General features: G+C 42.6%; 3 protein-coding genes across 7 annotated transcripts; 1 reads left to right on the top strand and 2 right to left on the bottom strand.

Annotated features, from left to right (window-relative positions):
- Positions 1-631: 631 nt before the first annotated feature.
- LOC106566806 (uncharacterized) lies at positions 632-19290 on the bottom strand. Of its 5 annotated transcripts, none has more exons than XM_014135251.3 (17): positions 19247-19290; positions 18522-18662; positions 18281-18429; positions 17180-17273; positions 14625-15182; positions 14227-14305; positions 5578-7030; positions 5319-5399; positions 5018-5189; positions 4796-4885; positions 4635-4678; positions 4243-4415; positions 3974-4044; positions 3701-3846; positions 3298-3442; positions 2874-3020; positions 632-2760 (listed from the first exon to the last, which is right to left on the bottom strand). In XM_014135251.3, the coding sequence occupies exons 5-17, from the start codon at positions 15159-15161 to the stop codon at positions 2476-2478; spliced, it is 3423 nt and encodes a 1140-aa protein (XP_013990726.3). In that variant the 5' UTR covers positions 15162-15182; positions 17180-17273; positions 18281-18429; positions 18522-18662; positions 19247-19290; the 3' UTR covers positions 632-2475. The 5 variants fall into 5 exon arrangements, with proteins under 5 accessions (XP_013990726.3, XP_013990699.3, XP_045547281.2 ...); XM_014135224.3 differs by having other exon boundaries at positions 14625-15316; positions 19247-19289; XM_045691325.2 differs by lacking the exons at positions 17180-17273; positions 18281-18429; positions 18522-18662; positions 19247-19290 and adding an exon at positions 16580-16796 and having other exon boundaries at positions 14227-14287; positions 14625-15316.
- Positions 19291-19388: 98 nt separating this feature from the next.
- On the top strand, positions 19389-22196 carry LOC106566797 (uncharacterized). The gene is made up of 2 exons (XM_014135202.3): positions 19389-19707; positions 19958-22196. The coding sequence occupies exons 1-2, from the start codon at positions 19509-19511 to the stop codon at positions 21541-21543; spliced, it is 1785 nt and encodes a 594-aa protein (XP_013990677.3). The 5' UTR covers positions 19389-19508; the 3' UTR covers positions 21544-22196.
- Positions 22197-22657: 461 nt separating this feature from the next.
- hcar2 (hydroxycarboxylic acid receptor 2-) lies at positions 22658-23673 on the bottom strand. Its single transcript, XM_045691339.2, has one exon. It carries the CDS (start codon positions 23635-23637, stop codon positions 22744-22746), a length of 894 nt encoding a protein of 297 aa, XP_045547295.1. The 5' UTR covers positions 23638-23673; the 3' UTR covers positions 22658-22743.
- Between the last annotated feature and the right edge of the window lie 3306 nt (positions 23674-26979).

Genomic DNA, 26979 nt, shown 5'->3' on the forward strand with positions numbered 1-26979 from the left:
AGTGATGTGTCCTATAAGGAGCTTTGGTGGCAAATCTGATGGCCGAATGGTGAGGATATCTAGCCGCTCGAGAGCACCCTTACCTGCCGACCTATAAATTACGTCTCCTAGCATGGATAGGGTGGTCATCTGAATCAGGGTTAGTTTGGCAGATAAGACTTGGATGTGCACCGGAATAGCACGCGTTTGTCTTTTTAAAGTAGGTCTTAAATCCTCGCAAAAATCCTATAACATTGGTTTTGGGAAATGATATCGAATGATCCAATCTGCACTTTCTGCAGAAAAAATCCCACCTGTCTCTAAAAATGTGCTCTCTGAGAAATGCAGCGTGTGCCAAATCTTCAAACAGAGCCAGATTACCCATCTCTCATACGATTTACCATTATCTGTCTTCTATAGTATTTCAACAATAGTTTCACTTTCACAAGTACCTCTGATTTAACAAATGACTGTACTTTATATGGATTATCGTAACAAATGCACTGATATGTTCCTTGGCCGTCATTGAAAATAAGAATTTGTTCTTAACTGACTTGCCTCGTTAAATAAAGGTAAAAAAAAAAAAAAAAAGGTCAAATTATAGGCTACAGCATGTCAAGATATTTTGCATGAATTTACAATGGAAATACTATGAAATCGAACATATATTTAATTATTACTCTCACAATTTCACACATTTTCAACATACATTTTCCCCATTCTACTCTTGACAAGGAGTTCCCTTATTCCACCACTTGGCCCTGTGCGTATGCATGGTCATGGCTGTGTGTAAATCTACACACACTCTCAATCAACCAGTCATATTGATAAATCTCACACTTTGCATCGAAATAATCCCACGCATGATTTACACCTAGATTTGTGCCTATGCATGATTGATAAATGAGGTCTCATGTGTTTAACAGGTTAACGCTGCCCCAGAACAGCAGGATTTTGGATTTCTCCTACTGTTACAATTCATGTACAACAGACCAATAACATGAAGGTTTTCCAAGATGGCGTCTTTTCAGTTTATCAGGCAGACACACCTGGAGCATTGCCATGGCCTGATGCTCCTGCCAATCATTTGCGCAATCAATCATCCACATCTTTAGAATCTGACTTCATCTTATTAGTCTGTTGTTATTAAAATAAATGAATAGGAACTATTTTCACAGAGAATACATACACATAAACATTATCACATTAACCCAAGTCCTGTATCAGCAATATCGTAAAATGACATATTTGATGAACCCATGTCTCATAAGAGAAGCCCCTCCTTTATCCTTACCAAGTGACCTGAACAAGAAAAACTCTGGGCCCTAGTAGTTGGTTCCCAATAAAATGATGTATGTATAATTTATTTATGAACGTACGTATGTTCCTGTTAAAGCTACCAATCTTGATCCTGAAGAGACCAGCCCAGTCAGACAAGGTTAGCCCCATCTGTATTGTCTGTGCCCCTAACTGTGTTACTTATTGTCACATCACATTCCTGTGTGTCATCCACAACAGTGACATTAAGGAGCAATGTGGGGGTCTTCTGAAACATCCTGTTCTGTATTGAGACACTCCAGGTTGACCATGGCTGAAGATGTCACTCTGAAAGAGAACAAAATGGCCCAGAATTCCTCCATGTGCCACCGAGAGAGATCAAAAAGTTGTCTTTGTCTGCTAGTAATTCCCTTTATGCCATTCCTATTACCACAAGGGGATATGTGACTGGCAGCTCAAAGAATTGGGATGGATAATTGAGCTAAACTCAAAAAGGCTAATTGGGATTGAAATAAATTAACTATCATAAACTTCTCTGTTCTCAGAAAATAATTGTGATACTTCTAGTGTAATATTATGGTAGTTTTAGTCTTTCATGGAGATGCAATCCAAATATGTTTATATAAAATTACATAAAACATACAAGAACTAAAATGAGCATATTGACATAATGTTGATGATTTTTCAAACTGTACATGCCTTCGTGTGTAATATGCTGTTGTATAGCACCCTCTTGAGGTTACAATTGCACACTGCATACATAGACCATATGGCGCAAACAAGTAACATTTTGTAACTGCAGAGATACATTTCTAATAGAAATAAACACGAATCTCAACATATCACAGCAAATTCAGAGGTGTAGGTATGTTCATGTGGGTTTTAAAGGGAATAAAATCATTCAGAGACAAACATTATCACTCTTCTTGACCTGTCTCAGCAGGGAGCATTGACTTCTGAGGTTTAATTCATTTTGTTCAATTGAAAGTGCACAAATATTAACTAAATACTTGTATGTAAAGCAAATGTAACAAAGAAAAGTACACAAGCAAGTTCCCTGAGATTGAGTCATTCCGTTTTGATGAGTTTTGCCTTCTTGCTGAAAATGAAAACTAAAAGGACAGTGCTTGGAAGTAACACATTGTGTCTATGTCCTAAAAATAGCCATTTAAAAACTCATGTAAGAGTCATATTTGCATCCCTTTTGGGCACCTTTTCTCATATGTCCCGGTTGCGTCGAGGTATGACGATCTTGCGATAGGTCCGTCTTTCCGAGATGTTGCGTTTGACTTTGACCACGTGGGGCGAGGCCATCTCCAGATCCAGGGAGGGGCTGGAGTGGGACTTCTTCAGGGTTCCCTCCTTCCCCTCCTCATCCACTGGGTCCTTACACACAGCTCTGTCAAACAGGCTGAGCTCGCTGGTTCCCACCTCAGTGTCGACTGACTGGTTCAAACCCTTCCAGGCCTCCAGCATCTGGATGTAGGCCTCGTAGCGACATTTCTGTAGGGAGAGGTGGGGTGAGAGGGACTGTGAGTTAAAGACCAAACAAGAACATACTCACACACACAAACCCATACCACCACACCATGCAGACTCATCGTCCTCTCACACACCTCATGCTGCAGGTACTCCTCTCTGACTCGGTGTTCCTCCAGCTCCTTGGCCTTGGCCCTGCGGCTCTCAGGGAGACTCTGCTGTAGGTAGGCCAGGTCCTCCTGGAAGGACAGCAGCATGCGAGCATGGGACTGCAGCTGTCTCTCCTGCAGGGGGCAGCAGAGAGCCAGGCTCAGTGAACAGGCTCACAACACTAGGTACAAGGTGTCCCTAACCATAGATCTAGGATCCCTAACCACAGATCAAGAATCAGATTACCCTACTTGCCACAGCACAACTATAGTACATAACAGTCTCAATGTACTACTAGATCCCAAAATATCACAATTTACAAAGATGAAAACAATGCATTAGATTAGAAAAAAAGAGACAGGGACGATGGGAATGAACCAAGAGTGTGAAAGTGTGTGGTGAGTACAGTACCAGTGTTTGAGCAGACTGGGAGGCAGGCAGGATGGGTCTGCAGAACCTCCTCTGAGAGCCCACGGCAGCAGGGAAGGGAGGAGAAGAGCGCAGGGCTGACACCAGGTTAATACGGCTGATCCATGAACTCATCTCTGCTGTGGAGCTGAAGGACGACAATGGGTCCATGTACATAGAATATACTGTATTAGTTAACATATATACTGTATAAGAACATATCATGTGAATTAAAGGCAAAGTCATGGGATTACCGGACTGTTGCATCCTGATTCATTTGTTTGTTCCTTCACACCATCAAACACATTAGTCTCATGTATAACAAACGTAAATTCACAATTCCAATACTACATAGATATAGTTCTTGTCTCTCTGTGACACTACCACACACACACAGTAGACTCACGAGGCCTGGAAGAGGAAGATCCTCCAGTCGGCAGTCTGCAGACGGAAGACATGTGGTCTCTTGGTGTAGTCTGCTGCCTGCTCTGCCAGGGCATGGTGCACACTGACCACCTCCTCTGTACTCTGCCACTCCATCCTATACTCATCCTGGGGGGGGACAAGGTAACTAGCAGTGAGGGATTAGTGTGAAAGGCATCCTGGACATTATCAAGAGGCCATTCAATGGAAAGTATGGAAAAGGAGGAGTTGACAAGAAAGAGGAGGAGGATGAGACCTTCTGTAAGTAGAGGACCATTCCCTTCAGAACTCCATAGAAGGTCTTCCAGCTTCTCTTCCCCCAAGGAGCTGTCACACACAGTTACATTACATCACTGCTGAGGTCAAAGGATGCTTCTCAAACACACTCACACACTACATCATTTAGTCAGACTGATGAATCATCAAAAGATTCATCAAAACACTATGATGCTCTTGTACACGGTTTATTGCCCTGACATTTTAGTTCCTATGTTTTTGTGCAAACAGTGTCACAATCTAACTCACTGCGTTTGCCATCGATGTCAGCGTGGGCCTTGCGTTTGAGAAAGCCCTGTTTGAACACTGTGGCCTTCTTGTCATGAGGCACATCTTGGAACGGGTTGCTCTTGGAGCGCAAGGGTGCGTCCTCTTTAGCGTCCTCCACCAACAGCATGGAGCTCTTCAGTTCCTTCTCATCACTGCACAGAGCATATAGAGAGATGAGAGATGAGATGAGGGGAGGAATAAAGAAACAATGGAGATTAAATAAAAGAGGTATTAAAATATGAAAGGTGAGAGGTGAAACAAAATCAAAATATATTGGAGAAACTAACAGGATACTGTGATACTGAACAGCTGGTGGTAAATAATGTAGAATAATGCTACCCATTTCCTTGTTCTTAAGTCAGACTACTTACACTGCCCATTCCAGAGGCTCGTTCTTAATGGTGTTGTAGAGAGCCTGAGAAAGAGACAAGAGAAAGAAGGACACTGAAAGGACACTTAAGTCTTACATAAGGACACTTAACAGTCTCTACTGAAATATTGAGTAGGTGTAGAATGAGGAGTGTAATCTTACCTTTAACAGCTCCTTGTTGAAGTTCTCACCCTCATTCATCCCATCCAGGTTGGACACGAAGCTGGACACAGACATGGCTTTACCCACATTCTGAGGACAGACACAAAACATTATGTTTAAATGTGTACATATCCCACAACCCACACAACCATTTCCTTACAGTGAAAGGCCTAAATATCTACACGTTTGCCACAGTATTTCATCACTGCAGTGGGGACTCACCTGTCCATGCAGATCAGAGTTCAGAAGCATCACAGCACAGGTGAGTGTGAGTACTTCTCCTGAAGATGAGAAGGTGTGAGGGTTGCACTGCTGGAAGCGACAGGAGAAATGCTGCAGTACTCGCTCTCTCTCCTGGGTCTCACCAATCAGCACCACCACCCTCAGGAAAGACCTGGGAGAGGAGAGCAAAATAGAGGAAGTAGAAGATGATTTATCAATGGAATATGTTAATTTAAGAGCATTACTTGTTACTATTATGGTGAACTAGGAGAAATCCCATTAGGACGTGTGAAGGACTTACCTCAGGCCTTGGTCCAGACTCTGACCGGTGAAGTCAAAGAACTTGAGGTACTCCTGCCCAACAGCTTGGCTAAAGCCATTGCTGAATTAGAGAGGAGCAGGGAAACAAGGACAGGTCAAGTTCATGATTCAAGGTGACACCTTCTGCGAAAGAAACTCTGAACGTACTTACTAGATCATTACCCTGATAGTTACTACTGCATAAGAACCATGTAATGTAACGTTTGGCCACTCCATGTTTTGCAGCCTTTAGTTCTTACTCTTTGTCCAGGTGTTTGACCACATCTGTCTTGTGGATCCCATCCAGCCTGTAGAGTCTTTCAGCCAGCCTGCAGGCCTTCTCCCTGTCCAAATCTCCACCATTCATATGGACCACCACTGGTTCTGAGGCCTCTGTTTGCTGTACCTGAGACTCCAGTTGCTCTAAACTTCCTTCCCTGGGCGGCAAACATGAATCCTCTTTATACTCTTTTGGTTCCAATTCTTCTACCTGCTTGAAATGCTCTGTCTGCGCATCCTCTTCTGTCAACTCAGTCAGTTCAGTCTGCGCAGGCTGTTCAATCTCTGACTGTTTCTGCTCTTCTGTATGGTCTGACTGTTCAAGTTCCTCTGTGCATTGGAAACATAGATCTAACTGCTTTGAATGTACTGGTTTGTTATCTGTCTGCTCTGACTGTTCCGTCTGCTCTGACTGTTCCGTCTGCTCTGACTGTTCCGTCTGCTCTGACTGTTCCGTCTGCTCTGACTGTTCCGTCTGCTCTGACTGTTCCGTCTGCTCTGACTGTTCCGTCTGCTCTGACTGTTCCGTCTGCTCTGACTGTTCCGTCTCCCCTGATTGTTTTGACTGGTCAGAATCCCTTGACTGTTCCGTCTGTTCTGTCTCCCCTGATTGTTTTGTCTGCTCAGAATCTTCTGAGAGTTCCATTTCCCGTGATGGTTCTGTCTGTGGTTCCGTCTGCACTGAAAATTCTGTCTGCTCTGAGTGCATTGTTTGTTGAGAATGTTGTGTCTGTTGCAATTGTTTTGATTCTAAACATTCTGTCTGCTCTGACTGTTCCGTCTGCTCTGATTCTTTTGATTGTTCTGACTGGTCTATCTCGTCTGACTGGTCTGCATGTTGTAAATGGGTCTCTTCAGTTTGCTGTTCTTCCTCCCCTAACTGATTTGAATGCTCTACCTGGTCGGACTCTACAAGTTGCTCAGACTCTTCTGGCTGCTCTGTTGTCTCGGTGTTGTCTTTGTATTCACTCTGTTTTGTGTGGTTAGGCTCTGACTGCCCACTGTGTTCAGACTTCTCTGTGAGCTCTGACTGTTCTTTCAGTTCAGCTGGCTCAAACAGGTGCTCTAAGAGTTCTATAGTCTCTGATTCCCCCTCACTATCTGACTGTTCCCTCCCCTCTGACTGCTCGGTCTGTTCTGTCAGCTCATCACAATCTCCATTATAAGCTAAATTAGTTACAGCCTGTTCCTTCTCCTCATAGTTCGTAGAGCTTGATCCTTGATCTGAATTGATCGGTATTGTTAGCACTTTGCTAGTCTGTTCCTGTTCCTCTCCCAGTACAGAGTCTAGACTCTCACTATCCAGTCCAGTCTCTGACTCTCCTGTCTGTACAGGGCTAGGAGCTCTGTCAGAGGGTGGGATAGTGTCTTCTGTCACAGGCTGTCCCATCCCTTTCTCTGTCTCTGGCCATGGAGAGCTTTCTGAAAGAGAGTCTGAACACAGAGATACCCATATTAACATTGACCAAGTCACTCAGTACTTTATGAAGTAAAAGTGTCACGAGAAGTCAAAAGCATTTGAAATGGTAGCATCTATCAGAATATGTCAAGAATTGTTCAATAAACTGTACAAAATTCAAATTGGGGTGGAATGATCAGTGTTAGGAAAAATGAAAGCTGTGTGCTAATATAAGTGGTAACGCACATGCCCCACCCACCTAAGGATCTCTCTTTTTCAGCCATATATTTCCTGTGTTTAGGGGGTGCAAAATCCACTTGTCACTTAACTCATCTCTCTGGATTGATTGCTTTCATTTTACTCAGGTGACTCTTTCCCACTCTTGCTTGTGCCATTGTTTTTTTTTCTCTTAACGTAACGACTGTGGAAACTTTTGTAATTACGCATCAAGCACACTCCGGTAATGGCTGAAATTATCTCAATGGATTACATTGACTTTCCGCTGTATCTGAAACAATGCCTCGTCTGAGACTTAACGCACCGTCTCGGCACTTACGTCACAAGAAAGAGGAAAAAAAGAACTTGATTTTGATGGGGTGTTGATTTTTTCAAATTAGATGCACTGAAATGAAAGCAATTTCCAAAAATGAACACTTGGATTATTAAATTGTGTCTGATTTTGCAAATAATGTAAAGAAAGTATTGATAGGTGTAATCTAGAGCCAGGCATTTTTTTTTAAATTGCATAGTATCCTTCTCTTGACACACTTGTTGAATTATGCAAGGTTACATGACAACAACAGTAATGAATAATTAATGAGGCAGTCTAGCCACAGGTATAAGACTAGTGACAGGTATAAGACTAGTGACAGGTATAAGACTAGTGACAGGTATAAGCCTAGTGACAGGTATAAGACTAGTGGCAGGTATAAGCCTAGCCACAGGCATAAGACTAGTGACAGGTATAAGACTAGTGGCAGGTATAAGCCTAGCCACAGGCATAAGACTAGTGACAGGTATAAGCCTAGTGACAGGTATAAGACTAGTGACAGGTATAAGACTAGTGACAGGTATAAGCCTAGTGACAGGTATAAGCCTAGTGACAGGTATAAGACTAGTGACAGGTATAAGACTAGTGACATGTATAAGCCTAGTGACAGGTATAAGCCTAGCCACAGGTATAAGACTAGTGACAGGTATAAGATAAGCCTAGTGACAGGTATAAGACTAGTGACAGGTATAAGACTAGTGACAGGTATAAGCCTAGTGACAGGTATAACACTAGTGACAGGTATAAGACTAGTGACAGGTATAAGCCTATTGACAGGTATAAGCCTAGCCACAGGTATAAGACTAGTGACAGGTATAAGCCTAGTGACAGGTATAAGGCTAGTGACAGGTATAAGACTAGTGACAGGTATAAGACTAGTGACAGGTATAAGCCTAGCCACAGGTATAAGACTAGTGACAGGTATAAGACTAGTGACAGGTATAAGACTAGTGACAGGTATAAGCCTAGCCACAGGTATAAGACTAGTGACAGGTATAAGACTAGTGACTGGTATAAGCCTAGTGACAGGTATAAGCCTAGCCACAGGTATAAGACTAGTGACAGGTATAAGACTAGTGACAGGTATAAGACTAGTGACAGGTATAAGACTAGTAACAGGTATAAGCTTAGCCACAGGTATAAGACTAGTGACAGGTATAAGCCTAGTGACAGGTATAAGACTAGTGACAGGTATAAGACTAGTGACAGGTATAAGCCTAGTGACAGGTATAAGACTAGTGACAGGTATAAGCCTAGCCACAGGTATAAGACTAGTGACAGGTATAAGCCTAGTGACAGGTATAAGCCTAGTGACAGGTATAAGACTAGTGACAGGTATAAGACTAGTGACAGGTATAAGCCTAGTGACAGGTATAAGACTAGTGACAGGTATAAGACTAGTGACAGGTATAAGCCTAGCCACAGGTATAAGACTAGTGACAGGTATAAGCCTAGTGACAGGTATAAGACTAGTGACAGGTATAAGACTAGTGACACGTATAAGACTAGTAATAGGTATAAGCTTAGCCACAGGTATAAGACTAGTGACAGGTATAAGACTAGTGACAGGTATAAGTCTAGTGACAGGTATAAGACTAGTGACAGGTATAAGCCTAGCCAGAGGTATAAGGCTAGTGACAGGTATAAGACTAGTGACAGGTATAAGACTAGTGACAGGTATAAGACAAGTGACAGGTATAAGCCTAGCCACAGGTATAAGACTAGAGACAGGTATAAAACTAGTGACAGGTATAAGCCTAGCCACAGGTATAAGCCTAGTGACAGGTATAAGACTAGCGACAGGTATAAGACTAGTGACAGGTATAAGCCACAGGTATAAGCCTAGTGACAGGTATAAGACTAGTGACAGGTATAAGACTAGTGACAGGTATAAGCCACAGGTATAAGACTAGTGACAGGTATAAGCCGGACAGGTATAAGACTAGTGACAGGTATAAGCCTAGCCACAGGGATAAGACTAGTGACAGGTATAAGCCTAGTGACAGGTATAAGACTAGTGACAGGTACAGGTATAAGACTAGTGACAGGTATAAGACTAGTGACAGGTATAAGACTAGTGACAGGTATAAGCCTAGCCACAGGTATAAGACTAGCCACAGGTATAAGCCTAGTGACAGGTATAAGCCTAGTGACAGGTATAAGACTAGTGACAGGTATAAGACTAGTGACAGGTATAAGCCTAGCCACAGGTATAAGACTAGTGACAGGTATAAGCCTAGCCACAGGTATAAGACTAGTGACAGGTATAAGCCTAGTGACAGGTATAAGACTAGTGACAGGTATAAGACTAGTGACAGGTATAAGCCTAGTGACAGGTATAAGCCTATTGACAGGTATAAGCCTAGCCACAGGTATAAGACTAGTGACAGGTATAAGCCTAGCCACAGGTATAAGCCTAGTGACAGGTATAAGACTAGTGACAGGTATAAGACTAGTGACAGGTATAAGACTAGTAACAAGTATTACATTTACATTTAGCAGACGTTCTTATCCAGAGCGACTTACAGTAGTGAATGCATACATTTCATTATGGATTTTTTTGGTACTGGCCCCCCGTGGGAATCGAACCCACAACCCTGACGTTGCACACACCATGCTGGCGTTGCAAACACCATGCTCTACCAACTGAGCCACAGGGAACCGGTGGCTCATGTATAAGCCTAGTGACAGGTATAAGCCTAGCCACAGGTATAAGCCTAGCCACAGGTATAAGCCTAGTGACAGGTATAAGCCTAGTGACAGGTATAAGACTAGCCACAGGTATAAGACTGGTGACAGGTATAAGCCTAGTGACAGGTATAAGACTAATGACAGGTGTAAGCCTAGCCACAGGTATAAGACTAGTGACAGGTATAAGCCTAGTGACAGGTATAAGACTAGTGACAGGTATAAGCCTAGTGACAGGTATAAGCCTAGTGACAGGTATAAGACTAGTGACAGGTATAAGACTAGTGGCAGGTATAAGCCTAGCCACAGGCATAAGACTAGTGACAGGTATAAGCCTAGTGACAGGTATAAGACTAGTGACAGGTATAAGACTAGTGACAGGTATAAGCCTAGTGACAGGTATAAGCCTAGTGACAGGTATAAGACTAGTGACAGGTATAAGATAAGCCTAGTGACAGGTATAAGACTAGTGACAGGTATAAGACTAGTGACAGGTATAAGCCTAGCCACAGGTATAAGACTAGTGACAGGTATAAGATAAGCCTAGTGACAGGTATAAGACTAGTGACAGGTATAAGACTAGTGACAGGTATAAGCCTAGTGACAGGTATAACACTAGTGACAGGTATAAGACTAGTGACAGGTATAAGCCTATTGACAGGTATAAGCCTAGCCACAGGTATAAGACTAGTGACAGGTATAAGCCTAGTGACAGGTATAAGGCTAGTGACAGGTATAAGACTAGTGACAGGTATAAGACTAGTGACAGGTATAAGCCTAGCCACAGGTATAAGACTAGTGACAGGTATAAGACTAGTGACAGGTATAAGACTAGTGACAGGTATAAGCCTAGCCACAGGTATAAGACTAGTGACAGGTATAAGACTAGTGACTGGTATAAGCCTAGTGACAGGTATAAGCCTAGCCACAGGTATAAGACTAGTGACAGGTATAAGACTAGTGACAGGTATAAGACTAGTGAAAGGTATAAGCCTAGCCAAAGGTATAAGACTAGTGACAGGTATAAGCCTAGTGACAGGTATAAGACTAGTGACAGGTATAAGACTAGTGACAGGTATAAGCCTAGTGACAGGTATAAGACTAGTGACAGGTATAAGCCTAGCCACAGGTATAAGCCTAGCCACAGGTATAAGACTAGCGACAGGTATAAGACTAGTGACAGGTATATGCCTAGTGACAGGTATAAGCCTAGTGACAGGTATAAGCCTAGCCACAGGTATAAGACTAGTGACAGGTATAAGACTAGTGACAGGTATAAGCCAAGCCACAGGTATAAGCCTAATGACAGGTATAAGACTAGTGACTGGTATAAGCCTAGTGACAGGTATAAGCCTAGCCACAGGTATAAGACTAGTGACAGGTATAAGACTAGTGACAGGTATAAGACTAGTGAAAGGTATAAGCCACAGGTATAAGACTAGTGACAGGTATAAGCCTAGTGACAGGTATAAGACTAGTGACAGGTATAAGACTAGTGACAGGTATAAGCCTAGTGACAGGTATAAGACTAGTGACAGGTATAAGCCTAGCAACAGGTATAACACTAGTGACAGGTATAAGCCTAGTGACAGGTATAAGCCTAGTGACAGGTATAAGACTAGTGACAGGTATAAGACTAGTGACAGGTATAAGCCTAGCCACAGGTATAAGACTAGTGACAGGTATAAGCCTAGTGACTGGTATAGGACTAGTGACAGGTATAAACCTAGTGACAGGTATAAGACTAGTGACAGGGCAAGTTTTTAGTGGTTGCAGCCCTATTCCACCCCTTTATATTAATTTAGTAATTTATGCAAATAGTGTATACAGTGCATTCGGAAAGTATTTAGACCGCTTCACTTTTACACACTTCTTATTTTGTAATTTACCAGGTAATTTGACCTAGAACACATTCTCATTTACAGCAACGACATGGGGAATAGTTACAGGGGAGGTGAGTGAGCTAATTGTAACCTGGGTATGATTAGGTGACCGTGATGGTATGAGGGCCAGATTGGGAATTTAGCCAGGACACCAGGGTTAACATCCCTACTCTTACGATAAGTGCCATGGGATCTTTAGTGACCACAGAGAGTCAGGACACCCGTTTAATAACCCATCCGAAAGACGGCACCCTACACAGACCATTGGGGGAAAGGGTGGCTCCTATTGGCCCTCCAACACCACTTCCAGCAGAATTTGGCCTCCCATCCAGGACCAACCCTGCTTAGCTTCAGAAGCAAGCCAGCAGTGGGATGCAGGGTGGTATTCTGCTGGCACAATGTTATATTAAAGCCTTATTCTAAAATTGATTAAATACATGTTTTCCCTCATCAATCTACACACAATACCTCTATAATGACGAAGCAAAAACAGGTTTTTATGCATGTCAGAGCAAAAACCAAGCCATGAGGTCGAAGGAATTGTCCGTAGAGCTCCGAGACAGGATTGTGTCAAGGCACATATCTGTGGAAGCGTACCAAAAAATGTTGGCAGCATTGAAGGTCCCCAAGAACACAGTGGCCTCCATCATTCTAAATGGAAGAAGTTTGGAACCACCAAGACTCTTCCTAGAGCTGCCCGCCTGGCCAAACTGAGTAATTGGGGGAGAAGGGCCTTGGTCAGGGAGGTGGCCAAGAACCCGATGGTCACTCTGACAGAGCTCCAGAGTCCCTCTGTGAAGATAGGAGAACCTCCTAAAAGGACAACCATCTCTGCAGCACTCCACCAATCAGGCCTTTATGGTAGAGTGGCCAGACGGAAGTCACTCCTTAGAAAAAGGCACATGACAGCTCACTTGGAGTTTGCCAAAAGGCACCTAAAGGACTCTCAGACCATGAGAAATAAGATTCTCTGGTCTGATGAAACTAAGATTGAACTCTTTGGCCTGAATACCAAACCTCACATCTGGAGGAAACCAGGCACCGCTTATCACCTGGCCAATACCATCCCTACAGTGAAGCATGGTGGTGGCAGCATCATGCTGTGGGGATGTTTTCAGTGGCAGGGACTGGGAGCCTAGTCAGGATCGAGGGAAAGTTGAACGAAGCCAAGTACAGAGAGATCCTTGATGAAAACCTGCTCCAGAAAGCTCAGGACCTCAGACTGTGGAGAAGGTTCACCTTCCAACAGGACAACAACCCTAAGCACACAGCCAAGGCAACACAGGAGTGGCTTTAGGGACAAGTTTCTGAATTTCCTTGAGTGGCCCAGCCAGAGCCCAGACTTGAACCCGATCGAACATGTCTGGAGAGACCTGAAAAAAGCGGTGCAGCAAGACGCTCCCCATCCAACCTGACAGAGCTCTTCGAGGATGTGCAGAGAAGAATAGGAGAAACTCCCCAAATACAGGTGTGCCAAGCTTGTAGCGTCATACCCAAGAAGACTCAAGGCTGTAATCGCTGACAAAGGTGCTTCAACAAAGCACCGAGTAAAGGGTCTGAATACTTATGTAAATGTGATGTTTCATTTTTTTTTATACATTTGCAAAAATATCTAAAAAACAGTTTTTGCTTTGTCATTATGGGGTATAGTGTGTAGATTAATGAGGGAAATGTATTTTTAAATAAGGCTATAACGTAACAAAATGTAAAAAAGGTAAAGTGGTCTGAATACTTTCCGAATGTACTGTATATGCAAATGAGGCACATATAATTTTCTTTATTTTATCACAATGCACTTAAAAAAAAACTGATATAAGAACATTTTTCTATATATGAGTGCATAAAAAAAGTTAAATTCTACTATAAATTGAATACCTGAATTCCCACCAAAATGCCTGAACGTCATTCATTCTTTGTCAGTGCCAGTACAATGTTATATAAGCTATGATTTTTTTATTCTAGAAGTTTGGAGCAACCTCATCTGTTGTCCAACTCATGCATTTAATAGAATCCATTTTTTTTTTAACCTTTTAACAATTTCGATGACCGTTGCTAACATAAGAGTTAGCCTGTGATTCGTTTGTGAACAATGACTAGGGCCTGCACTCACCATGTTCCTCAAATAGCTGTTGTGCTGAAGCCTCCACATCTGGGCTCGGGGTATCACATGCCTGGAATTGCAACAGCGGCTGTCAACAATAAACATCGGGCGGGGAGAACTTGTGATTAAGTAAGACGTGGGATGATCAGCACTCAGACAGAAGGGACCTGGGTCTCAGATGACTGATATGTATAACGGTATATATTCCATCCACCTCTTCTCCGCCTATGACTGAAACCTAAATACTGGTATCTATGAACACAGAAGTATTGGTATTTATCACCCTAAATATTATCTTCCTCTTGCACTCTCGCAGATAGACCAAGACACACACACACACATTGTACCCAATGCTATCATCTCAAACAGACACATAACCACAGTCCCTCCCTATCGGGCTGACGTACCGGATGGGATTCTTCACTGTCCAGAGGCAACTGCTGTTCAGGTCTATTGTGCTTCTCTGTCTTCTCCTGGACAGACAGCTCTATGTTTATCACTGTCACACAGGATTGATGCTGCTGCTGGTGGTGGTGGTGGTGGAGGGACAGCGGGTTCACAGTCCAGTCCAGACTGGATGCTCCACTGGAATTCAGCTCATCGGCCAAGCTGTTGTCAGTCATGGGGAAGGGTGTGTCAGGGGAAAGGTCAGGCATGTCCCACTGCACTGTGGCAAAGGACAGAAGGACACTGGGACAGGTCATGGGGTACACAGGTAAAGTCATGGAGTCCCAGTGCTCCTCTGGCTCCTCAGAGATCCTTCCAGTTTGAGGAGAGTTGTCCTCTTTCTCCCTGTCTGCCTTGTTCACCTGCTTCTCCATCTCTCCCCACCGAGTAGCCTCCTCCAGGGGCCTGCTCGGTGGTAGGAGCTCCATGGAGGTCCATGTCTGGCTGTCTGGCTCCTTGAGGTCTGGGAGAGGAGAGCACACCATAGCCTCCTCCATAACCTCTCTCTTCACTCAGTCCTAAGCAGAGAGATACGGTTCAACTTAGTTCAGTCTCATTACTCTGTGCAGGGCAGGTTATCCATCTCGGAATTAGGTCACAATGATGCCGTCATGGTAGACTCCTGTGGTTGGTTACAGCTTCCGGTGCTGCCCTAGTAAGCAAGAACATTAATGTACAATAAAATGACTACACAACACACATTCATTCAAACCCCAGAGTAACTATTGACTCCTTGCTCATAAATTCCCAAAGTAGTGTTTGTAGAGTAGGGTGACCAGATGTCCCCAATTTCCAGGGAGAGTCCCTGATTTTGGTGGCCTGTCCCTGTCTAGAGCTGTCCCCAGAAATGTCCCAGATGATCCTTCAGAAAGAAAAAAGCAACTCTAGAAGTTGAGGCTGATATTTCAATTATCAAACGCTGTATACAATCAAATTTGCATGTAAAAATGTCTGTCCCTGTAACAAAATCTTTGAGAACCTTATGAGAACATTTGATCAGTAATACATTGTGACCACCACATGAACAACCATGGCCATGGCCAGAAAGTGTTGCCTCAAACAGCATAGGCTACCAAACTTGGGTGATTATGAAATTACTAGATAGGCTAATACTAAGAAAACTGTTGAGAGGTAAGTGCTATTTGACCAAGAAGGAGAGTGATGGAGTGCTGTATCAGATGACCTGGCCTCCACAATCACCCGACCTCAACCCAATTGAGATGGTTTGGGATGAGTTGGACCACAGAGTGAAAGAAAAGCAGCCAACAAGTGCACAGCATATGTGGGAACTCCTTCAAGACTGTTGGAAAAGCATTCCCCCTGAAACTGGTTGAGAGAATGCCAAGAGTTTGCAAAGCTGTCATCAAGTCAAAGGGTGGCTACTTTGAAATATCTCAAATATAAAATATATTTTGATTTGTTAAACACTTTTTTGGTTACTACATGATTCCATATGTGTTATTTCATAGTTTTGATGTCTTCACTATTATTCTACAATGTAGAAAATAGTAAAAATGAAGAAAAACCCTTGAATGAGTAGATGTGTCCAAACTTTTGACTGGTACTGTATATATATTCTGCGCGGCTATGAAAGGAAAGCCGATCTAAACAGGTACAGTACATCCAAGAGAAAATACCAGTCTGCTGCCTGCTGTCGAAAATCTACTCACCAATACTGTCTACCTGACTAATATATTAAGACTCTTACAGTAAGACATTTAAATTAGTCAATTGTATACATTTTCTAAAAATGGACTAGGGTGTGAGATTAACATTCTTTAAATTGAGAGAAAGACAAAATCCCTAAATGTAGACCAGTGGCAGTTCATGTCACTCTCAGACACAAACAGCCATGGTTCAGTGACAAACAAACCAAGAGCCTCTAAAATATATTAAAACGTAAGCCAACACTCACCATTCACTTCTGTATACCAAACACCGTTAATTTATTTTATAAACCCTGTTTACTTCTCTTTCTTTTGGCGTGGCATGGCGGACGCGCCTTGCAATGACTTTTGCTGAAACATTAAAGAGGCGCATTTACTTCCTGACCACAGAAGAGTATTCTATCCGAATGAGAGAGAGAGAGAAAAGGTGGAGAGCAAAGATAGAGAGAAATTGAGAGCCAGAGGGTTGGGGTGTGAACAGATGTCATGAATATTCATGTCTACTGCTAACCATGAACCTGAGCTATCGCAATGTACATTCATGTCATGTACGTAAATGTATGTACATGTATGTCACTGTACATGGACAATCCCTGAAAATATCAGTGAAGATATACAGTAGTATGTTGTTGATCCATACCAAGGACACTATCTGATGTAAACACAGCATTTTGGTAACGATTCATGTGAAGCCTCATTTTAAGCCTCAAGTCTTCAGAAGTGCGCTGTCATAAAAAGTAGGTTAATGTGGAAATGGTACAAATACTGGACACCTATTCCCTCCATTTTAAACTTTCACTCCATTTCTCTCTGTCACTCTCTCAGTCTTTCTTCAATAGTCTACTCACGTCACATAACCGACATCCGGGACAATGCTTGGCCACACTTCCTGTTTGAGTGCTCATTTCTCATTTCCTGTCAGCTGCTGGGCTGGCGCTCCATCTATCAATACCAAAGACCGGAAGAAAGTTAGAATGATCAATGGACACTTTCTTTCTGCACCTCATAGTTCCTCATTGAATTTTTGCAATTGAGATTTTCAGATCATTGAGATTGTATAAAGACCCACACGTATTGAACCAACTCTTTTACTCTTACATTGGAGTCTGGATAAAACACTTTACAGTAATCAACTTTCCTTAGGTATACGATTTGAAGCTATTCAGGAGGTCATGGGTTCCACTTGAAATATAATTAGAGGAACATTGTTCCCTTGCAGGCAGAATATAGGCCTATCTATTGTTTGGTGTAATAACAACACTAATCTGTGTACTTAGATTTGAATGATGCTGGTGATTAAGTTTTCAGATTTTTAAAGTTGAGGAATAAACGTACATTGATAAAACAGAGATTTAAGTTGTGTCCTTTAAGGTTACCAACATACTTTAGCCAAATTAGGGAATTAAAGTATAAGGAACAGCGACAAGAAGACAATGGCAAAGGTTTAGGGCAGCTGATGAACCATTACATGAACTTGTGGATGTCCAAGTAATTATGTGGATCTGTTGGTATCCCCTACCAGTGGACCGTTGTATTAGCATACACTTTGCATGAAACTCTAGTCTAGAGGTGTTGAAGCAGCCACAGGCTGTCAGAGTGAGATGCCAAACTGATTGTAACCACATTGACTCTTAAACAACACAACCAAAGCCGCTACATGACATGTACAAATATGCAGAAATTAAACCACAAACTTGAATTAAACCATATATACCAACAGACTATCATGGTTAAAATACAGTATATTATTCATGTGTGCAAAAACTCTAGATAATAAGCACTACTGTTGTCTGGAAAATAGACATAGTAGAACATGGCTGAGATCATGAAAAACTCAAATACATTAAATGCACAGTTAGATCTACAAAGTTAATAATGACCCTAAAAACTACCAAGGTCTCACAGAGTAACACTTGCCAATTTCATAGTAAACTTGGATATCGACTTACCCTTTCAAGCTTTCTCAAGGGGTATCATATGATCAGTTAGCTAGTAGGGCTTTAAGTCAGTCTGGGGGGGAAAAACCTCTTTATTGCCATGTAGATAGACGGTTTACAGCGCACGGCGTAATCCCTCCAGTGACTTGTCAATCTGGGTGCTGCAACACAGACCCACAACAAACAAGTCTTACAGCCTCTCACAGACAGTGCTAGCCTGGGGTGTCTCAGAGAGAGGACGCATGCAACTCACAAGTCCTGATCCACTCCTCTGTGACAGATACCTCTCACCTCCAGGCAACAGATCCCAGACTTCCGCCACTCTCTGCTCATCTGCAACACGGATATGCCTGGGAAAGACAGGGGAAGGGGAAGGAGGAGTGGAATGAGAGAGCTGAAAGAGGCAACAAAAAGGAAGAAAAGGCACATTGTGATTGGCAGTCAGAGAAAGCGCACAAAGACACCTGAGAGCATTGGGCCTCTGCCCACAGCCTAAAGGCACCCACACAGCTTTGGGGAGTGTCTGAACTTCATTCCTGAAACTCAGACTGACACAAGGGAGTGAACTGGTAGAGCCTCAGAACACAGCAGGCATTCTTCTAAGCAAATATTATGTAAGCCATGAGTCCCAGTGGACCCTGTTCCCCAGGTCTTACAGAGGAAGAAGAAGCTGTTCCAAGACAACATTCCCTGTTTTTTCATAAGGATTGTTCCATGTAAACCTCAAAATAACAATAAAGGTAAACAAGCACTTTACATGTGTTGACTTCCTAAATGGTGTTGTTTTGTAGCACTACATACAGTAGGACACTACATGTAGGGCTAGTTGTTGTGACAAGTAGTATAACTTGGATCTATGCTTCTTGAACACTAGCTACTTGAACAGTAAACACGTGTCAAATCACCAAACAACCCCCTACAAGCTTCCCTCGACAGAATGCACTAAATGTATGTCATATTAATGAACATTAAACGTACCTTTACCTGCGAGGTGGCTACTACGCTTGAATAGACGGCCAACACACATGCAATGCGCACTCCTAAACTGCGGAGGCGGTAAAAAGGCACTACGGAAAGATAACAACAACACGAAGGAATGGTACGTCACTTTCACGCGACGATTACTGATTTGCTTTGTTCCGTACACGGCAGCAACATCATACACACCCATCTTGTAAGGTAGTTTAAAAGGTTTTAAAATATGTTTATCGTTTATTTGTATCCTATTTATTAGTAAACTATGGCCAAGTCAAAAGATTTAAAAGTATTCTTGGAGTCGTCTCTGAATGCGATTTTTAAAGCCACAGTGAGTGACATATTGGAGTCAGTGGACCAGACATTGTCTGAGTACAAGGGTAAAATACAAAGAATTGAAACTGAGAATGAAGATCTTAGACAAAGGTTGCACGATCAAGACAACAAGGATTCGATAGTTAAGGGTACGTACATAATGCACAGTTGTTTTAAAAATGTGTGCATCTATCGATGCACACCTGGTTGCATAATGGCGAGGTAGGCCTAGCTGTCCTTTGTTGTCCAAACTTGAGGTACAAGCTGCCCTCAATATGGGCACTGAGCCAAGCTGACCCTCACTCTGTTGTATGTTTACATGTCCTTTTCCAGGCACCCACTGAAACCATGGATAACAGTTTACATTTCTTTTACTTAAACATGTTTTGTTTTGCACAGACCCTGGAAGTAACCAGGATGCTATTCACCTCCCTGACTTGTCAAGGAAGACCTGTTCCAGCCATTCAGCTGTCGGCCAATCCCAGAAGCCAATCAAAACACAGGGTGATGAGCGAAGGAGCTCCAGGAGACAGCAGAAGGACAAAATGCCTCAGAGCAGAGGATCTGTTTCTTTTACAGATGCAGCAGCTCAGCAGGAACCAGAATGCCTCCAAAACGTTTCTGCCCTAATGTTCAAAAACATAAAGACAGAACCTGATATGGAGGATGACTACGCCATAGACCTCTCAAAGCCCCCGTCTCCTCTCAACCTGGCTTCTAAGCAAATTAAGACAGAGAGTGCTGAGGTGAATTACATCATTCCTGAAGAGTATGATGAACACCTTCAGTCACCACTGGACACAGATGTGGACTCTAGAGACAGCGACAGTGACGTCAAAGTCACCATAGTGTCTGACAGTCACATGGCCATGGAGATGGGAGACGAGTGCGGCCATTTTGTTGAGTCAGAGGGAAGGCTGTGTCATAATGTAACTGGAGAGGCTGAACCAGAAGAAGACCCCTTCCTGACATACTACCCTGACATGGGATCTGACCCTGCTGGGACGAGTGGTGAGGAAATTTTACCCACTTTGAACTCTGCAGAGCCCTCTAAAAACGCACAAGGCTTCTACAACTGCACCCAGTGTGAGAAGACATTTAGTCGAGTGAACTCCCTCAACATCCACCTGAGGACTCATAGTGGCGAGAAGGCCCACTGCTGCAACTACTGCGGCAAACGCTTTGGCCGAGCAGACCTGCTCAAGTCCCACAAACGCACTCACACGGGAGAGAGACCGTTCAGCTGCGACCTCTGTGGTAAGAACTACGGTCACCCGGGCCAGCTCAGGATACACAAGCGTGTTCATACGGGAGAGAGACCGTACTGCTGCCCACACTGTGGGAAACGCTTCAGTGAACACAACCAGCTTAAAGTCCATTTACGAACTCACACAGGAGAGAGGCCATACAGTTGCACTGTGTGCGCCAAAACCTTCAGCAACGCAGGTAACCTGAGGATACACCAAAGAATCCACACTGGTGAGAAGCCTTACTGCTGTGTACAGTGTGGCAAGAGGTTCAATGGTATGGGGGACCTGAAAACACATTACAGGATTCATACAGGGGAGAGGCCGTACCATTGTGACCTGTGTGAGAAGACCTTCAGCCAGGCAGGCCACCTCACCATACACAAGCGGATGCACACAGGAGAGAAACCGTACACATGCTCAGAGTGCGGTAAGAGGTTCAGTGTGGCGAGCAGCCTCAAGCTGCACCTGAGGACTCATACAGGGGAGAAACTCTTCAGCTGCTCTTACTGTGGGAAGAGCTTCAGTAGGTCTGGCCATCTGAAGAGACACGAACAGGTCCACACCAAGGAGAAGGTCTACCCCTGTGACCAGTGTGGGAAGACCTACACCGACCAGTCATCCCTCAAAAAGCACCAGAAGACTCATGGAGCTGAGGAGCTGAGGACTGAGGAGAATGAGAGCAGTACCAGTGGGACTGATGTTCCCCATAACCTGGAAATAAAGACTGAGGACTAAGACTGTTATGTCATATTACTGTATGTGTTACAGTGCACTCTTTATGGCTATTTAATGTTGATGTATCAGTACGTTGTAGAAACACTATGTTGAATTTCACAAGAACTCAAGCTTCGATTTCCCCAAGTAGTAGGACAGGAATCTGCTTTGAGTGTATGTAGCCTAAGAGCCATTCTTGCCAGTAATGAAGTATGGTAATGATTGTCATTCGTGTTAGACTTTCTATGTATAAAGCGATAATGTTATTTTCTAACACTGTACATAGCTTTTAAGGCATATTCTCGATCAACAAAATGTTGATTTTCTTTAAAAGAGTGTCATGCATTTTAGGCTGTGCAAGGTGTAAATAATGATTGGTTGCAATGGCTTTTACCTAGAGACAAACCATTTTATTTAATCTATGAACATGTCACTAATTTTCACAGTTAATGGTTTTAGAAACCATACTTTTAAGACATGAAGGTAGAATATTGGATTATTTAGATAAGAATGATGCCAAACTTTCGAAATGATTTATTATTCAAAGTGTAATTAATAGGCCGATGTATTGTGGTAAATGATACATAAAAAATTGACTTGTTACTGAGAATCTATCCTTAATATGGAATATATTCTGCTGTTATTCCAAATTAAAATAATTTATCAAAACCAAATACCTCTATTCCTCAGTTTCTACAGTGTTGTATTTATTTCTACAATTTTATTTTTTTACCTTTTATCATTCTGACACCAGCATTCAAATCAGTTGGTATACAGACAACCAAATGCATAATCCTCTAAGACATAATGCAGTATGTGTTAATATTTTTGTTACTAATTCATTACACACCTTTAATACAACAGAAATAACATATGAAATAACATCCGCATACAAACACATTAGCCCACATGTCAAAAGAACTGAGTATGCTCAACATTTTATTGCATTTACTTTCTAGACAGGCTTACTTTCTCGAAGGCATTTCCATCCCCATATATGCAGTATGAAGTAAGTAAAAACAAAGATATAAAGGAAGTAAAAAAAAAAACATTTTGCCCATATGCTAATTTTGTTTCACCTTAAATCTGAGAATAGTTGTCTACTGGTAGTCTACCTACATCTTGTGTCCTCATCAATACCTGACATTGTCAGTTTTGGACCAAAACTACTTCCCACCATAATAACCAGACTTCTACCTGTACAGTATGTGTGTTGAGGGATCATCCTGAGTTGGCTGTATTTCTGGTACAGCAGCAGCCAGGTTTCTGTGGTAGTATTTTCTCTTTTGACAGGTAAAGCACAGGTTGGATACTGCTGCTAATGTCCATGAAGCCAAAGGCAATGTAGTGGATGTAGCACTGGAATACATCTGGGGAGAAGTATTGCTGGAAGGGGAACAGAGCCACGGGAGGGAAGTAGTTAAAAACAATGATTGCCAATATGATGAGGACCATTTTAAAGGCTCTCTTCTTGACAGGGTGCATCTCGTCACGGCCCGGCCCAGACTGCCTCAGGGCCCATAGGATGGCGACATTACAGAATACCATGAAGGTGAATGCTGCCAGGATCATGACTGTGAAGACCTTGTCAAAGTTCACGATGTTGCCCACGCACTTGGCGGTGGAGTAGGCCAGCGTGACAATCCACATGACGGCGGCAAGCATGGGCCGGTGGCTGCGGTCCTTGAGCTCTGTGAAGGTGATTGGGTGGAGCACGGCCATGTAGCGGTCCAGGCAGATGCAGGACAGGAAGAGCGGAGAGGAGTCCTTGACGCCGTAGAAGAAGCGCAGCACGTACCAGGTGCTGCTGGTGGTCAGGTAGACGATGTTGGCCAGCTCCAGAGGGGGGATGAGGCAGAAGAAGGTGTCCAGGATGGCCAGGTGCAGGATGAAGATGTCCGAGGTGGTGGAGTCACTCTTGTTCTTGTGCAGGAGCCACAGCACAATGACGTTGGCTGGGATCCCCAAGAACATGTTGATGAACTGCAGCACCAGGTAGAAGAGAAGCACAGCTGGCATGCCGTCACACTGCTCATATACAGTCTTGTCCCTTATGCTGGAGTTTAATGGTCTGTGTGAGATGAAGAGCAAAGACGAGTTGAAGAACACCTCCATGATGACTGGACTAGTGGGAGACTCAGGGGACACCGGACAAGAACTCTATATCTGGACAAACAAATAATACAAACTTGTCAGATTTAGCACAACTTCTTTAACAGCTAATTGGACACTTTGACATATCATTGATCATGCTTTGTAATAAAACAACCTTTCCTGTAGCATCTTCATTTTTCTCTTTACCCACTGAAGAACATCAACATGACTTAATATCTGTCTTAAAAAAGAAATCATGTTACCTAATTCCAGAATCTAGTTGTCTGATATTGAATAATTCCCCTTGCCACATGTTTGTAATATGTACCACTGTTTAAACATAAACTGTGAGTACATCCCGTTTTAGTTTCTAGGCACGTAATAAAGACTGAGTCTTGCCATGACTCCATGCAGTATGTACTCTCTTTCCTAGGAGATATTCCTATATACGGTAGCTAAAGCCCAGACTCATATACTATGCTTGACAATATAATTTAAATATTTGGTTATTTTGTTGGACAAGATATCCTATTTCTAAAAATAGTCTTCATTCTGGACACCTGAGCTGGAGCTCGACTGATAAGAAGCCTATTGATGGTTTATGAAAATATTTGATTGGACAGAAACTCCCAGTATATACAAAACAAAGAGACAGACTTACTGGTATGTTACATGGCTTTTGGTAATAAAACATTTGAATGGAGAGAACCTCCCAGTCTATGCAAAATAAAGAAACAGACTTACCGGTAGGTTACAGGGCTTTTGGTTTGCAGGAACAGTATGTCTTCAGCTGGTTCAGCTCTGTGTTGCAGTGAACGGTGTCTCCACTGTGGTGTCTCCACTGTATGGCGTCTCCACTGTATGGTGTCTCCACTGTGGTGTCTGCACTGTTGCTCATCCTCCTTAGTTCTTCATCTGTGTTCATCTGTGAGTGTGTGAGTATGGACTGAGCCCACACCTCAAAATAAGGTGTAGAGAACACCCCCTCACCGATGACCCAACACTACGGGGATCCTGACGATCCAATCACCACATGAAGATAAGGGTGTGGAAACCTGGGAAATGTTTCCCCTGGCATCCATAGCACGCTTAGCCGTTAACTCACTGTACACACATCACTAAGCCATTTGCATGGCTAAAACACTATGTAACAGTACGGTTTTGTCATTTATTAAACAATTATAGTATAATAAATATGGTAATAATAATACATTTAAAGAGAGGTGTGGTTCCATTGGTTGGTTTGGAGAATATGTCGTGCGAAGCCATTGGTTGGTTTGGAGAATATGTCGTGAGAAGCCATTGCCATTCACACTGATTGGCAATGATGCAATACGCCATTGGAGCCTGACGGAAATTTGGTGGTAAACAACTGATGTAACAATCCAGAAGATCACTTCTGAAATTCAGTGTAACAAAGGGTAATCTGTTACATGGGCATGACATGCATTATTTTGTGATCCGTGAGCCGTGATGACTGTCAGTGGTGTACACAGTACATTGGCAGTGAGGATTTTGTGTGTGGCTTCATTGGCGAAAAAGGCTCCTTGATGATGCATAGCCTGCATGTGCTGTTTGGCCTGTTATCTGTACAGATGTATAGAATAGCTCCTAATAGCCTACTCTTAATGTCAGAAACTGATCTCATAAAGAGTTCATTTGACCTTTCAGATGACCTCTCAAATTACAGAGCACAGATTGTTCTTTCTTCATTTTCATACGATTATGGAAGAACCGTAACATAGAGGAATAACGACATCTACACAAATGTATGACGCTTTTTTCAATTATAAATTAGAATTAAATGACACTTCACTATGATGCCACATATTGGTGGTTATCTTTAAAGTATTTGAATAAACTTTTCATACAATGACAGTCAATCAACTCAACTGGATCCAGTCCAGAAGGATTCACCTGATTCCTTTACTAATTTGTATGTCTGATTTGTTTCTGTCATTTGTTTGGGTGAGTTTGGTTATAACTTCTGTATAACTTTGTGTGTTTATCGTGGTAAATGGTTACAACTCGCCACAGCATCTGTCGAAAGACAACCCAGGTTTGTTCATCGTGACTGAATCCAAGGTTGTGTCTACATTAGTTCTATGTTCATACAGGATATATTGTGGTCGTTTAAGGGAAGACTCCCAGACACGTGACTTTCAGCCGGGGCTCTGAGCTCCACCTGCAGCCACAAGACTGGGTTCTGTTTTTATCAGCAGACAAAACATCTAACCAAAGTTCATTTAAATGTCCCCACATTCAAATATCATATACATTTTCATTATTCCACTCTGATTTTGTTTAATGAAATTTCAGTTATCAGTTTCAGGAAATGTCTCATTAGATTGCCAATTTTGATGAAAATGACAGCAATGAAACTGATAGGTTTAAAAGAGATGCCATTTAGTTGAGTTAAATCCCCTTCTCTTGCAAGTATCTCAGAGAAAATTGACAACCTGAAATCACATAATTGAAGAACACATAATGCCAGACATTGTTTTCATGCTTCTCCTATCCCAGACAGAACGTTGTGTAAAAGTCACGACCCCCACCATGCAGCAGTCAGTCATGCAGACGACATGATGCCCCTGGGATACCATTGCCATTCTGTTTAGTTAGTCTCTGAGAGAGAGATGAACAGCAGAGGAAAACTGCCCTTGGAGTCTCTGACTCAACATGGTTAGTTGTTGCTGCTTTGGGTGCCCTTTTAATTAGTGGGAATTCATGCTTCAAGTGGAATCAGTGGACTCTAAGATAATCGTAATTAATTAGGAATGTTCATGGTTGTTGTTGTTGCCTTTCAAGCTGGTGAAATGTAGTGTAATAAAAAATGGGAATGTCATAAGGGCATTGTTCATTTGCTTATAGTTATTACATATATAATACATTTTAAACTAATGTCTCTAATGAATAAACCCCGCTGTCTCACCGTTTCTAAAACTTTGGAAAGACATTACACCAATTCAATCAAGTTTTTCCTGAGAATTGTATGCCCAGGACAAACAGAATTACATTCCTTATTAAAATCTCCTCCACTGGATCTGACCTAATAAAATCCAAGGGTACAACATGAATATTGGATGAACTATGTCATACTGTGAAAACGTAGTAGGGCATTTCCTAATGTGATGGTTATCTGTGAGGCAAGATCCCACTACTCAACTACAATTGGTGTCATTGAACTGTCAGAGAAGCCACATGTATTATCTCTCAACAGAGAAGATACAAAGATCTCTATCTGAGAGTTGACTATATAGATATTCTTATTGCTAGACAGATCATTAAGCATGGTAGATCTTCTGGTTAGTTACACTGTGTGTCTGTCCATCCCTCCTGTTACAATAACACACCATCAAAGGT

The sequence above is a fragment of the Salmo salar genome, chromosome 01 (genome assembly GCF_965601325.2).
Source record: "Salmo salar chromosome 01, fSalSal1, whole genome shotgun sequence".
Taxonomy (NCBI): domain Eukaryota; kingdom Metazoa; phylum Chordata; class Actinopteri; order Salmoniformes; family Salmonidae; genus Salmo; species Salmo salar.

Bases quoted from the DNA above. Each gene is read 5' to 3' on its own strand.
- LOC106566797 (XM_014135202.3), top strand. From the start codon at position 19,509: ATGGCCAAGTCAAAAGATTTAAAAGTATTCTTGGAGTCGTCTCTGAAT. The intron at 19,708-19,957 runs GTACGTACATAA...TGTTTTGCACAG, and splicing joins CAAGGATTCGATAGTTAAGG to ACCCTGGAAGTAACCAGGAT.
- hcar2 (XM_045691339.2), bottom strand. From the start codon at position 23,637: ATGGAGGTGTTCTTCAACTCGTCTTTGCTCTTCATCTCACACAGACCA.
- LOC106566806 (XM_014135251.3), bottom strand. From the start codon at position 15,161: ATGGAGGAGGCTATGGTGTGCTCTCCTCTCCCAGACCTCAAGGAGCCA. The intron at 14,306-14,624 runs GTACGTCAGCCC...TATTGTTGACAG, and splicing joins ACAGTGAAGAATCCCATCCG to CCGCTGTTGCAATTCCAGGC. The intron at 5,400-5,577 runs GTAAGAACTAAA...TCTCTAATTCAG, and splicing joins GTCAAACACCTGGACAAAGA to CAATGGCTTTAGCCAAGCTG.